Raw genomic sequence first — 12773 nt, forward strand, 5'->3', positions numbered from 1 at the left:
CTGCTAGGTATAAGATGGAATCTCAGAGTCCTTTTGATTTGCATTTCCCTGATGACTAACGACTTTGAGCATTATTTTTAACAGCTTATTGGGCACGTGGAATTCCTCTCTTGAGAATTCTCTGTTTAGCTCCGTACCCCATTTTTAATTGGATTATTTGGTTTGTTGGTGTTTAATTTCTTGAGTTCTTTATATATTCTGGATATTAGCCCTCTGTCACATGAAGGATTGGTGAAGATCTTTTCCCAGTCTGTAGGCTGTCGTTTTTTCACTATTGACGGTTTCCTTTGCTTTACAGAAGATTTTCAGTGTCATGAGGTGCCATTGAGTAAATGCTGATCTTAGAGCCTGAGCTGTTGGTGTTCTGTTCAGGAAGTCGTCTCCTGTGCTAATGCATTCAAAGATCTTCCCCACTTTTTTTTTTCCTGGTTCACTTAGTGCATCTGTTTTTATGTTGAGGTTTTTGATCCATTTAGACTTTAGTTTTGTGTAGGATGATAAATATGGGTTTTATTTGCATGTTTCTACTTGTAGACATCCATTTAGGCCTGTGCAATTTGTTGAAGATGCTCTTTTTTTTCACTGTATGGTTTTGGCTCCTTTGTCAAATATCAAGTGTTCGTAGAAGTGTGGGTTTATTTTTGGCTCTTCAATTTGTATTCCATTGACCCACCAGTCTGTTTCTATGCCAGTACCATGATGTTTTTTATTACAGTTGCTCAGTAGCACAGCTTGAGACCAAGGGATGAAGATACCTCAAGGAGATCTTTTATTGTACAGGATTGTTTTAACTATTCTGAGTTTTTTGTTTTGTTTTGTTTTCCCATGTGAAGTTGAGTATTTTTCTTTCAAGATCTATAAAGAATTGTGTTAGTATTTTGATGGAGACTGCACTGGATCTGTAGATTGCTTTTGGTAAGATGACCATTTTTACTATGTTGATCCTATCAATCCATGAACACGGGAGATCTTTCCATCCTCTGATATCTTCTTCAGTTTCTTTCTTCAGTGACTTGAAGTTTTTTTCATACAGGTATTTCACTTGCTTGGTTAGATTTACACCAGATACTTTATGTTTTTTGTGACTACTGTGAAGGGTTTTGCTTCCCTAATTTCTTTGTAAGCCTGTTTGTCTATTGTATGCAGAGGGTTACTGATTTTTTTTTTTTTTTTGAGCTAAGTTTCTCTCCAGCCACTTTGCTAGTGGTGTTTATCAGCTGTAGAAGTTCCCTGGTAGAATTTTTGGGGTCACTTACATATACTGTCATATTTCCTGGGTAAGATTATTTCTCTTGCTCTCAGTATTCCTTAATTACCTACAGTTCTTTGGGTAGGGTTGAGGTCTCCAGGGCTTTTCCTTGTCCATGTTAGCATGCCTGTTTATATCATCCTGGCTAAGTCCAAGTTTGGGCCATCATGGTGGTGAGACTATATAGGTACAGCTTCTGACATTCTTAGGAGACACAATTTCCCAGCAAACTCCTTGATCCAGTTTCTACAGTCTTTTGCCCATTTTTTTTTTTTCGAATGGCCTTAGGTGCAGGAGTTGTGTTGCCAATGCAGGAAGAATGAGTTTCACAAATCTGTATTTTGATCAGTTTCATTTTTCTGTGATGGTATCTGTTTCAAAGAGACAATTCTTACATGATGAGAGAAGGCCAAACATCTGCATGTAAGGACAAATATTTTGAATATAGTTAAGAAAAAATGTTGATTTAGTAAAGTGATGGGTTCTCCTTCAAGATATACTCCTATAAAATATTGGTTCTAATAGCATTGGGTTGATATCCAGAATTTTTTTTTTTTTCAATGCAGTTTATTCAGGAACATTGAACAATCCTCGGACCCCGGGGAAAGCCAGCCCACAGCTTAAATAGCCTCTGGGTAGCCAACCCAGGCGTGCCACGGGGGCAATGCAGATAGGTCCACATACATGGAAGCAAGCCAGATCCTCAGCCTTAGCCAAATGTGGAATTGTTCATGACAGAGAGCACTCACCATCGGGAAGGTGGAAGGCAGAAACCAGCTCCATCTTTAAGGCATAGCATTCCGCAGCTCTCTACAGTTCCCCCTTTTTGTTTTAGACGCATCAGGCAAGAGTAGAGGTCTGATCTCTGATATTAGAAATAAATTGGGACTTTGTACAGATGTTCATTTAGGTGTCATCCACCCAAAGAGCATCAGACCCGTCCGATACCTTTTTCTCAGAGGCGGGACCTGGGGCATCAACCCGCATGCAATCAGACATGCTCTTCTCTGGGTCCAAAGCGGCTGACCCTGAGTGCAGTGCTTAGCCTCGCATCCTGAGCGTATCATTTTAGCTTTTTATGGTATCCAACCATGCTTGGGGAGAATGTCCTGCTTCAATGGCTGTAAAGGCCTGAATGATCATGGCTGCATCACACTGTTGTGAGACTCTAATCTTGCATATATACCACAGGCAAACCAAGAAGACCAACACCAGAAGGCCTGCTAACACTCCCATGCCCGCCCATTCCTTCAGATGATTCATGGCTGCAGCAATCCATGTTGATAATCCTGTGGCTAGTCCTGCGTCCACTCCGGTAGAATTTACTGTGACAATGGCCACTCTCAGCTGCTCCATCGTAGTATCGAATTCTCCAGTCCAATTACCTAAAATATAGCTCGACAATTGTTTAGACAGATTTGCAGCACAGGAAAAATTCTCATGTTGTATGCTAGTGACACAAAGTCCAGCATACTTTCATTGACAGCCAGGTTGAGCGATTTGCCATAGGGTATCAATTTGCTCCTGCAAGAGGTCAATCCTCTGATTGAACACCATCAAGCTTCCTTTTAGTTGAGCATTAATTCCTTTATGTACAACTAAGGCATGAGCTACATTGGCTAAATGATTATTCAGGGTCTGAGCAGTCTGCCCAGTATGACTCATGGCTAATGCCCTGGTGGTAGCTCCAACAGCCGTCAATGAGATGGTAGTAACAATGGTGGCTGTAGTTCCAAGATCCCTTTTCTGTCTGAAGAGAGTCATAGCGTGAGGGGCATCAATGGGCACAGGCACCCAGTGAGGCATGCGAGTAACCAGGGCATACCTAAATTTACTAGCATTCCAGCATTGGGCAAAAAAGCAAGTATCATTACCACAATTACTTGGCTCTATCTGGCTAATAATGAATAAAAATGGGGGATATAGACAAACAGGTGTGGGCTTATAGGAAATATTATGAGAAACCTTAACCCCTTGTTGGAACATCCTGCGTCAGTTCTAGAACTAGCAGTGGTGGTGTCCGAGGTCTGAGTAGGTTCAGGAGACCATTGCCCCCAGGGGCGAGACGTGCTCCATGCCAATTGACTAACTCCATGTTTTCCTCCAATTTTGAAAGTCATTTAAGGTTCTTAAATTATTTTTTTCCCGTTTTTCTTAAATTTTTCATCAATTACACTTTATTCATTCTGCATCCCCCCATAAGCCCCTCCCTCCTCTCCTCCCAATCCCACCCTCCCTCCTCCCTCTGCTTGCATGCCACTCCCCAAGTCCACTAATAGGGGAGGTTCTCCTCTCCTTTCTGATCTTAGTCTGTCAGTTCACATCAAAAGTGGCTGTATTGTCCTCTACTGTGGCCTGGTAAGGCTGCTCCCCCCCCCAGAGGGAGGTGATCAAAGAGCAGGCCAATCAGATTATGTCAGAGGCAGTCCCTCTTCACATTACTATGTAACCCAATTGGACTCTGAACTGCCCTGGGCTACATCCGTGCAGGGGTTCTAGGTTATCTCCATGAATAGTCCTTGGTTGGAGTATGAGTCTCTGGGAAGTTCCCTATGTTCAAATTTTCTTGTTCTGTTGCTCTCAGAAATTTTTTATGATTTTGAATTCCATATTCACCACGCAGTAATTTTATTTTTATATATTTTATCTTTTTATTTTTTTATTTTTGAGATTATAATATAATTACAACACCTCTCTGACTTTTCCTTCCTCCAAATCCTCTCATATATCCCTTCCTGCTTCTTTCAAATTCATGGCCTCTTTTTTCTTTAGTTTTTATTGCATTTGTTAAATGTATGTATATATGCAAATTTCTTAGTGCATATGATCTTTTAATGCACGTATGACTTTAGAGCTGACCATTTGGCACTGGATAACCAGCTAGTTTGCTTTTCCTTAGAGAAGATCATGTCTTTGTCTCCCAGCTTTCCTCTGTTGCCTACAGTTCTCTGTCTATATGATTTAAAAGAGTAAACACATTTTAAGAACTGTATTTTTTCATACATGAGTTAGTTATTAAAATGTATTTCTAAAATATTGAAACATTTCCCAGTTTTGATTGGTAATTCTTACTTCTTGACAGAAGATATTAGTGGTATTTAAAGCTTACAGTGTATCTCTTCTTGAAGTAAACATTGGTGTGCTAATAAAGAAGTGTTATAAAGTCTTGCATGTTGAGAAACATGGTCTATATGAGTAAGAAGATTTTTAGCATATGAAACAATTAGAACCATTATAAATGAATAATACATATATCCTTATTGACAACAGTACTACAAGGTCATCTGAAAAATCAACGGTCCGCAGAGGTTAATAATTTTTAAATGAATATAAGATGCCAGAAATATTAGTGTAGGGTTTGTGAAAATATTAATATTAATATTTTTATCTAGTTTAAGTTTTTCATCACCTTATTATTATCATTTAACAATTTTCTGGGTTTGCCTTTGCCTGTGTGGAATGTGAAGAGGTCAAAAGACAATTTGCAGAAGTTAATTTTCTCCTTCTACTGTGTGGACACTGAAGATTTAACTTAGGTCATCTCACTTAGCAGTGTTTTTACCTGCAGAGTCAACTTACTAGCCTGAAAAGACATATTTTTAATGCATAAATGTATTTTTTCCCTGAATTCTTGGACCTAAGTTCTGTGTAGCTCTCCATTCTGCTATTTCTTCACTAGACTATAGCTCTTGTGTTTGCAATTCAGATCGGCATATAATGATTTATTAGTCAAATATAAGTTCCAATAGATGAAAGTAGAATGCTGGCATAGCTTCACATTTCTTTCTTTGCTTCTTTCTTTTTCTATTTATTTATTTACTTATTTGTTTATATATTTATTTATTTATTTATCATTTTCCAGACATGGTTTTTCTGTGTATCCTTTGCTGTTCTGGACTCACTTTGTAGACTAGGCTGGCCTCCAACTCACAGAGATCCATTCTCCTGCCTCTCCTGCCTCCAGTGCTAGGATAACAGGCTTATGCCATTATGCCTGACTTTAGTATTCACATTTTAAGAAAAGATTTTGGAATTCAAAACAGTACTCCTGCTACTGACTTTTTGGACAGAACAGAGTTACATAGCCACACTTTCATAAAAGGCTAAGCACTAAAACTTTACTTCTGTTTGTTTTTGCTGTTTGCAAATGTGCCTCCCTAAACATGGGGTTCTGTTATATGGCACAATACTAAGGAATGATACTGGAAACAACCATTGCAGTCTCTGCAGAGATTAAGAATCATATAAAAATGTGATGATGTAGGTGCTTGCCTTTTTATTTAAGTCATAATTTCAATGAAATAGAATCATCCCCTACCTTGAGATTGGGCCTTGTTTTGTTTCCCAAGCTAGGCTTTAATTTTTGGACTCTGTCAATTCTCTTGCCTCAGCTTCATGTGTATTTTGGATACAGTTGTGCTTAAATTTAATTTACTATCATTTTTCACATTAGTATTATAAAATAGGATGATTCACTGCCCTCTCTCATTGACAAAGGATCTCACCTTGAAATCTAAGCAGGTCTATACCGCACTGTATAGTTGAGACAGGTTTTAAAACTCACAGTAAGGGGAACAGGGGTTGTCTCTGACATGAACTCAGTGGCTGGTTCTTTGATCACCTACACCTGATGGAGGAGCAGCCTTACCAGGCCACAGAAGAAGAAAATCCAGCCAGTTCTGATGAGACCAGATAGGCTAGGGTCAGATGGAAGGGGAGGAGGACCTCTTCTATCAGTGGACTGAAGAAGGAGAATGGGAAGAGATAAGGGAGGGATGGTGGGACTTGGAGGGAATGAGGGAGGGGGCTACAGTTGGGATACAAAGTGAATAAATTGCAATTAATAAAAAAAATAAGTGTCCAAGTGGGTTCCATAGTAATGGGAGAAGGGACTGCCTCTCACATAAACTGATTCGTCTGCTCTTTAATCACCTCCCCCTAAGGGGGGAGCAGCCTTACCAGGCCACAGAAGATGACAATGCAGCCACTCCTGATGAGGTCTGATAGACTAAGATCAGAAGGAAGGAGAGGGGGACCTCCCCTATCAGTGGACTGGGGGAGGAGCATGCGTGAAGAAGAGGGAAGGAAGGTGGAATTGGGAGGGGCGGAGAGAAAGGTTTATGGGGGGATACAAAGTGAATAAAGTGTAACTGATAGAAGTTAAAAAAATGTTTAAAATAAAATAAATAAAAAATAAAAAAACCTCACAGCAAGCTTCCTGCTGCAGCCTCCCTCCTGCTATTCGGGATTACAGTTGTGAGCCACCATGCCCAGTTCAGCTATAGTGCCATCCATCTACTGAGGTGTTTTCAGACCCTTCTTATTTAAAACATATACTTCATTCTGATAAGTAAATGATACCTCTTAAACATTCATTTTTTGCTGGAGCAAGAGAGTATGGCTAAGGTTTCAACTCAAAGTTATATTTTAGATAGAATTTATGTTCTACGGATAGCTTTTAGTCTATTCATTATGGATAGAAGCAATTACTCATTTCACTTAGTAGCAAAGAGTTCACATTAGACTGTAATTGCTCTCAAGAAAGGTAATTTTCCCTCTTGTTTTGTCTTACTTTTGGAAATAATTTGTTGGAAAGAACACTACATGAAATTGAAGAAATATGTGAAATTAACTAAAAGAAAAAGAAAATAGCATATTATTTGCATTAATTTTTATGTACAAAGCAGGTTTTATCTATGATGCTACATGTTTACTCTGTGATTTATTAGTTTTATACGACCTAGTTACACAGTTGTTTCTGTTTCTGTCCTAAATACTGTTTAGATGAAAACTTTGAAATTCTACATTATCTCAAGGATTAAAGACGAATACATCAACCTTGTACAAAACAGCAGTAGAACATACATTTGCTGTATCACTTTCTTTTTTTATGTGCGGTACCATATCTGAGGATAAGGTCTAGTGACCTGAGGATTTCCAATGTCAAATAGAAAAAACACAGTGATAGGCTTTAAAACACAACCAGCATGGAGAGTGTGTATATGTAACACACGCACCGACAAACGTGTGTGTGTTAATGCCACATTTAAAGTTTTGAATTGTATGAGTTTCTTTATCCCTTTGCAATCTCCTTAACCACATTAAAATGAAGTTCAATCACAGTCAAATTTTCAAGTTCTGCTACACATATCAACCATTCCAAAAGGTAAAGAAACACAAGCAAATTCACATGATCTCTGTGATCTGGGTAAAATTCCAAGTCTCTGCCGTTTTAGGAACTCATTTCTTGAAAAAGAAATTACTGGGGTAACACGTGACACTATTGCAGAGGTTGCTTCTACTACCCTGGCTGTAGGTATCAAATCGGTGAATCTTCTTACGTGACATCGCAGTCTGCGGGAGAAAGATTGATCTGAGGGGCCCGGGTCCATGACTGTGTATGACTTTGCCTTAAGGACTAACAGATAAATAGGAACTGTGAGGTGAGGGGTACAGCGTGACACTGATTTTTTTTTTTTTTTTTTTTTTAGCTAACCACCTGAACTGAATACTATTCGCTTAACCAGAGTGAACTATGTAGACACACTGGACTCATTAACCGGCCCCTAATCTTACTAATGAAATCCCACTATGCTAATGCTGAAAATGTGGATAATGTAAGCACACAAAGCCGCTACCCCAAGCCTGGCCTCTTAGAATGCATGCTAGCGCGCACCCCTGGGGTGCAGAATCCTGATTACAGCCAGTGACAGCCTTTCCTGCAGCGCGGCTTCCGCCTGCACAGATATTTATAACACACCGTGATGATGTATTTTAAAATAAATCACACACACCGTGTTATTATCTTTTCTTGAGGCAACAAGACCAACTATTTCCATCACCAAATATTTGATTTGACTAATTCTAAAAGCTATTAAAGTTATAAGACTCCCTAAATTTCAATAGTCATTAAATTTATTTTTTAATTTAGTGTAATGTTTTTTTTTTGACAAAACTGGTATATGTGCAAACCTTGAAGTGCTGAATTCCCTTGTCTTCTCAAGTCCTCTTTCATATTACAGCTCTCTCTCTCTCACACACACACACTTCTCTCAATTAGCCATCAATTTTCTAAATGCAATTTTTAAATATTTTAATTAAAAATTTAAAAGACCTTTCCTCGACTCTGTTCTTAGTATTTTCTATTTCTTTGTCCATTTAATGGCAAAATATCTGAAAGAAAAAAAAATTGCTTGCTTTCTTTCAAGTTCCTCATCATCTCATTCCCACAAGACTTCTGCAGCCGATAATAAACTTCTTGATGAGCCCATTGGCAAAATTCTCCAATATTGGATGTAGTGTCCAGAATTCTTCTTTCTTGATCTTTGGTTAATATAACACATGGGTAGATCTACTAGTGTCTCTCACATTGCTTGATAAACATTGATAAACAAGATTTTTATGGAGACGTTTTCCCAACTGAGAGCTGATCCTGGGTGTGCCGAGTCAACAACAAGAACAACCCAAGAACTAGCCAGTGGAGCAGCCACTTTGCTCATCTGGAATCCTCTTCTTTCAGGTTCAACCTCTGTTGAATTTTCTGCTTCCTTGAAGGCCATTCACTCCTGTTTTCTTCTGAATTGTTTCCCATCTGGAGTGCTTCGAGCCTGGTCCTGGACAACTTTCCCTTGCCTGAACATACTACTGCAACAGACGTGTAGTGTCCAGTTTTAGGAAATATGTAAAATATATTATTATTTCTGGGTTTTCTGTGAACTGCTATCAGTAGCTCCATTTAGATGCCTAGTGTAGGTTTAATCTAAAATATACAGAGCAGAACAGAAGCCTTCCTGTATGTTAAATAAGGACTGAACTACTGACACAAACCTTCAGCCTTAGAATTCTTTATTTTGTGGCACTGACTCTTTATTCCAGTAATAGCTGTACTGACTCATTATTGAATCTACCTCACCTTTGGAGTAATTATGCTCTAAACTTAAAGTTAAATCTCACCTTTGCTTGAGTCTGCCTTACTGAAAAATGCCTGGTTGTGAGAGCCCAGTGAATAATTATAGAATATTAAATTTTAACAAAAAAAGTGGAGAGATGCATTTACTTGAAACTTTAGTTCATTACACAGGATATCAATGGCAATTTCATGCTCTGTTTTTGTTTTTCCTTTTTATTTATTTATTTTTTATGTATTACAATTTATTCACCTTGTATCCCAGCTCTAGCCTCCTCTCTAGTCCCCTCCCAATCCCCATCTTCCTTCCCTCCCCCAGTCCACTGATATGGGAGGTCCTCCTTTCCTTCCATCTGACTCTAGCCTATCAGGACTCTACTGATCAGGGTATCATAGCAGATGCTGAGACTCATAGCCAAACTTTGGGCAGAGTACAGGGAATCTTATAAAAGAAGGGAGAGATAGAAAGACCTGGAGAGGACAGGAGTTCCACAAGGAAAGCAACAGAATTTTCATGTTCTTAAATCAAAGGATTTGAAGTAAGAAGTTGTCATGTAACATTGTGACTAACAGTAGAATCAACTTTCTTGGAGATGTTTTGAAATGTATTGAACATTGTACATAAATGAGCAAGGATCTTTCTAGAAAGATCTACAGTCCTTTCATTACATGCTCAAGAATGAGCTGGAATTTGAGGTAAATCTATGTCTAGTTTCCTGAGGAACTAGCACACTGATTTCCATAGTTGTTGTTTTTTTTGTTTTTGTTTTTTTTTAATTCAGGATTGTTTTAATGATACTGGTATTTTGGTGTTTCCCTATGATGTTGAAGATTTTTTTTTCTTTCAATTTCTGTGAAGAGTTATGTTGGGATTTTGGTGGGGTCTGCACTGAATTTGTAAATTGCTTTTCTTAGAATGGCCTTTTTCACAGTGTTAACTCTACCAATCCACAAACATTGAACCTCTTTTCATTTTCCGGTGTCTTCTTTATTTCTTCTCCAAGGCAGATGACTGCATTTGTCTTCTTAAAGACAAATGACTACAATTTTATTAATTCTTGATCTTTTTTTTACCATGATCAAAAACCTAGAGAAAAAATAGTTTTCAGATGAATTGAGTTAAACTGCATTGTTGTGGCATTACAATTTTGAACTTTAGTCATCTGTTGCAGTTATACCCACTTATTAAATCTGATAAAAATTTAAAAAGCAGGGAATGCCATAAGTTGACTCAAGTGTTTATACATCACCCATCTAAACATTTTAAAAGCAAAGTTAGTGATCAACTCCATGACAATCTAGTTTTCATACCTCAAAATCCTCGTGTTGGAATGTAATGTACACTGTAAAAACAAAGCCTCACGGAACAAGCACAGAAGAATTTGTTACATAAACCTTAACACAAACCAGATGGAGACTGCTGTCAGATTGGCACTACGTGGCTTTTCACAGTCTATCAACTAATGACAATTGTCCATGGTTTGTCACGCAAATATGGTTTACTAAGTTTGGAAGTTTCATTTGCTTGCATGTCCTGTTGTCAGGTTGCTCCAGAGATGGCCGACATTATGCAGAAGGATCAGTGTTTAAGGAAAACTGCAACTCCTGGTAAGTAATGTAAGCAACACAGACCAGAGCTCTTTTCCCTGATTATTTCTTCAGGAATGAGAAAATCTTGTGATTAAAGTATACATCTAAACACATGCAGGCAAAAATCACATTTCCTAGACATAGTTTTTCAGAAGCATGAAAACAATTTTGGAAATGTAATTATGTATGTATTCGATGCAAGCTCTAAAATTGTTGTCTTTATATAGTAAGCTTTCTCCACATAGCAAGTACTCATTAAGCGTGTTGTTAATTATGAGTGTTTTTGATAGGCTGTTACCAAATTGTGTTTTTTGAGCACAGTAAGTATACATGAAAACAGGCTGGCTAAATAGGATCAGCCTGCAGAAAAATTTCAAATATAAATATATCAAATCTATATTTTAATTTGTTGCTTAAACTTCTGTGAATATATGATTATGTCATATATAGCCACTTCAGAGGATAAGAACACATTGACTAGCACCTCATGAAGCTTTTATGATTTATTTTCTCCAACAATCAAATAGCCACATGGCTAACATTAATCAAGAAATTGTTCTATGACTTACTTAACAATGTACTATCTTACATCTATTTTGGAAATAGATTCTGTAAAGGCCAAAGGACTTTGTAATTTTTTATCTTTACAGTACATGTTCAGGACAGCAATGGAAATGTTCTCAGAATGTGTGCCTTGTTCATCCAGAATTAATTGACCGCATCAATAAAGGGGACTTTGGGTAAGCACATCTTTTAGATTAGGCCTCTTGGCATTCCCACTTCAAACACATACCGTGTGTCATTTACCTCTAACGTGGTCATTCATTATACAATATGATTTTGAAAAGTATGAAGGGAGATTTTTATAAACATGAGCATTTTAGATGTACATGGTAAAGATTAAATGGTTAAAATAGAAGCAGAGATATTCTTATGGGGCTCCTAGCCTTTCCCCATCATACTAACTCCCCTTCTGTCAAAGGTTTGGTTATGAGTCTTAGTATCTGTTTTGAAACGCTGCTTGGTAGTGTCTTTCATATGCCTTCTGCAGTAGACTCATATCTGGGCACAGGGTTTTTTCTGAAACTGTTTCTCCAACCAAGGACCATGTATGGATATAACCTAGAACCTTTACTCGGACTAAGCTCATGGTAGCTCAAAAACCAATTGGTTTCCCATAGTAAGGGGAACAGGGACTATCTCTGACAGGAACTCAATGGCAGGCTCTTTGACCTCCCCACCCCGCAAGGGAGGAGCAGTCCTGCTAGGCCACAAAGGAGGACTTTGCAGCCAGCCCTGAAGATATGATAAAACAGGGCCAGACGAAAGGGGAGGAGGTCTTCCCCAATCCGTGGACTTGGAAAGGGGCAGGGAGAAGCTGAGTGAGGGAGGGTGGGATAGGGTGGGAATAAGGGAGCAGGATACAGCTGGGATACAGAGTTAATAAAATGTAACTAATAATAATAAACAATACAAAAATCTTCCTATGAAAAAAAGCAGAGATGTTAGCCTTAGCATAACTAGAAAAGACTGGTGTTGTTGTGTGGTGAGAAGGTGAAAGAACATTCCCTTGCATACATGATAGGTCAAATCAAAAAGCTGAACAGACTGATTCATTCTATTTGTTTCTTCCTGTTGTTGCCTTCACCAAGCCAAACCTTCACTCAGCTCTCTTAGGTAGACTATGAACTCAGATGGTGTTCTATCTTGACAACACCCTGATAATGCACTAATCTATATTTTCATGGACATGACTGACATTTAACAAATTTTACTTATATTGACAGCAAAAGAAAGAAAGAAAGAAAGAAAGAAAGAAAGAGAAAGAAAGAAAGAAAGAAAGAAAGAAAGAAAGAAAGAAAGAAAGAAAGAAAGAAAGAAAGAAAGAAAGACTGAGAATAACCATTGATCAGCGGAACACTATTAAATTTGGTTACTTCTCCACTTACATACAAGGCAAATAAGATGTAGGCACTCACTTTTATTTTCTTTACAGAACCCAATTAAAAAAGGAATGACCTGGCTAAT

General features: G+C 38.1%; 1 protein-coding gene across 4 annotated transcripts in view; it reads left to right on the forward strand.

Annotated features, from left to right (window-relative positions):
* Positions 1-12773, forward strand: part of Tinag (tubulointerstitial nephritis antigen) — a 103391-nt gene that overhangs the window by 10098 nt on the left and 80520 nt on the right. For 3 of the 4 annotated variants that reach the window (XM_060384739.1, XM_060384738.1, XM_060384741.1), the window contains exons 2-3: positions 10700-10763; positions 11396-11485. The exons of the other annotated variant lie outside the window; for it this stretch is intronic. In XM_060384739.1, the coding sequence (XP_060240722.1) occupies positions 10700-10763; positions 11396-11485 (154 nt within the window). The remainder of the gene's footprint in view (positions 1-10699; positions 10764-11395; positions 11486-12773) is intronic. 4 annotated transcript variants of the gene reach the window in all.

The sequence above is a fragment of the Meriones unguiculatus genome, chromosome 6 (assembly GCF_030254825.1).
Source record: "Meriones unguiculatus strain TT.TT164.6M chromosome 6, Bangor_MerUng_6.1, whole genome shotgun sequence".
Taxonomy (NCBI): Eukaryota; Metazoa; Chordata; class Mammalia; order Rodentia; family Muridae; genus Meriones; species Meriones unguiculatus.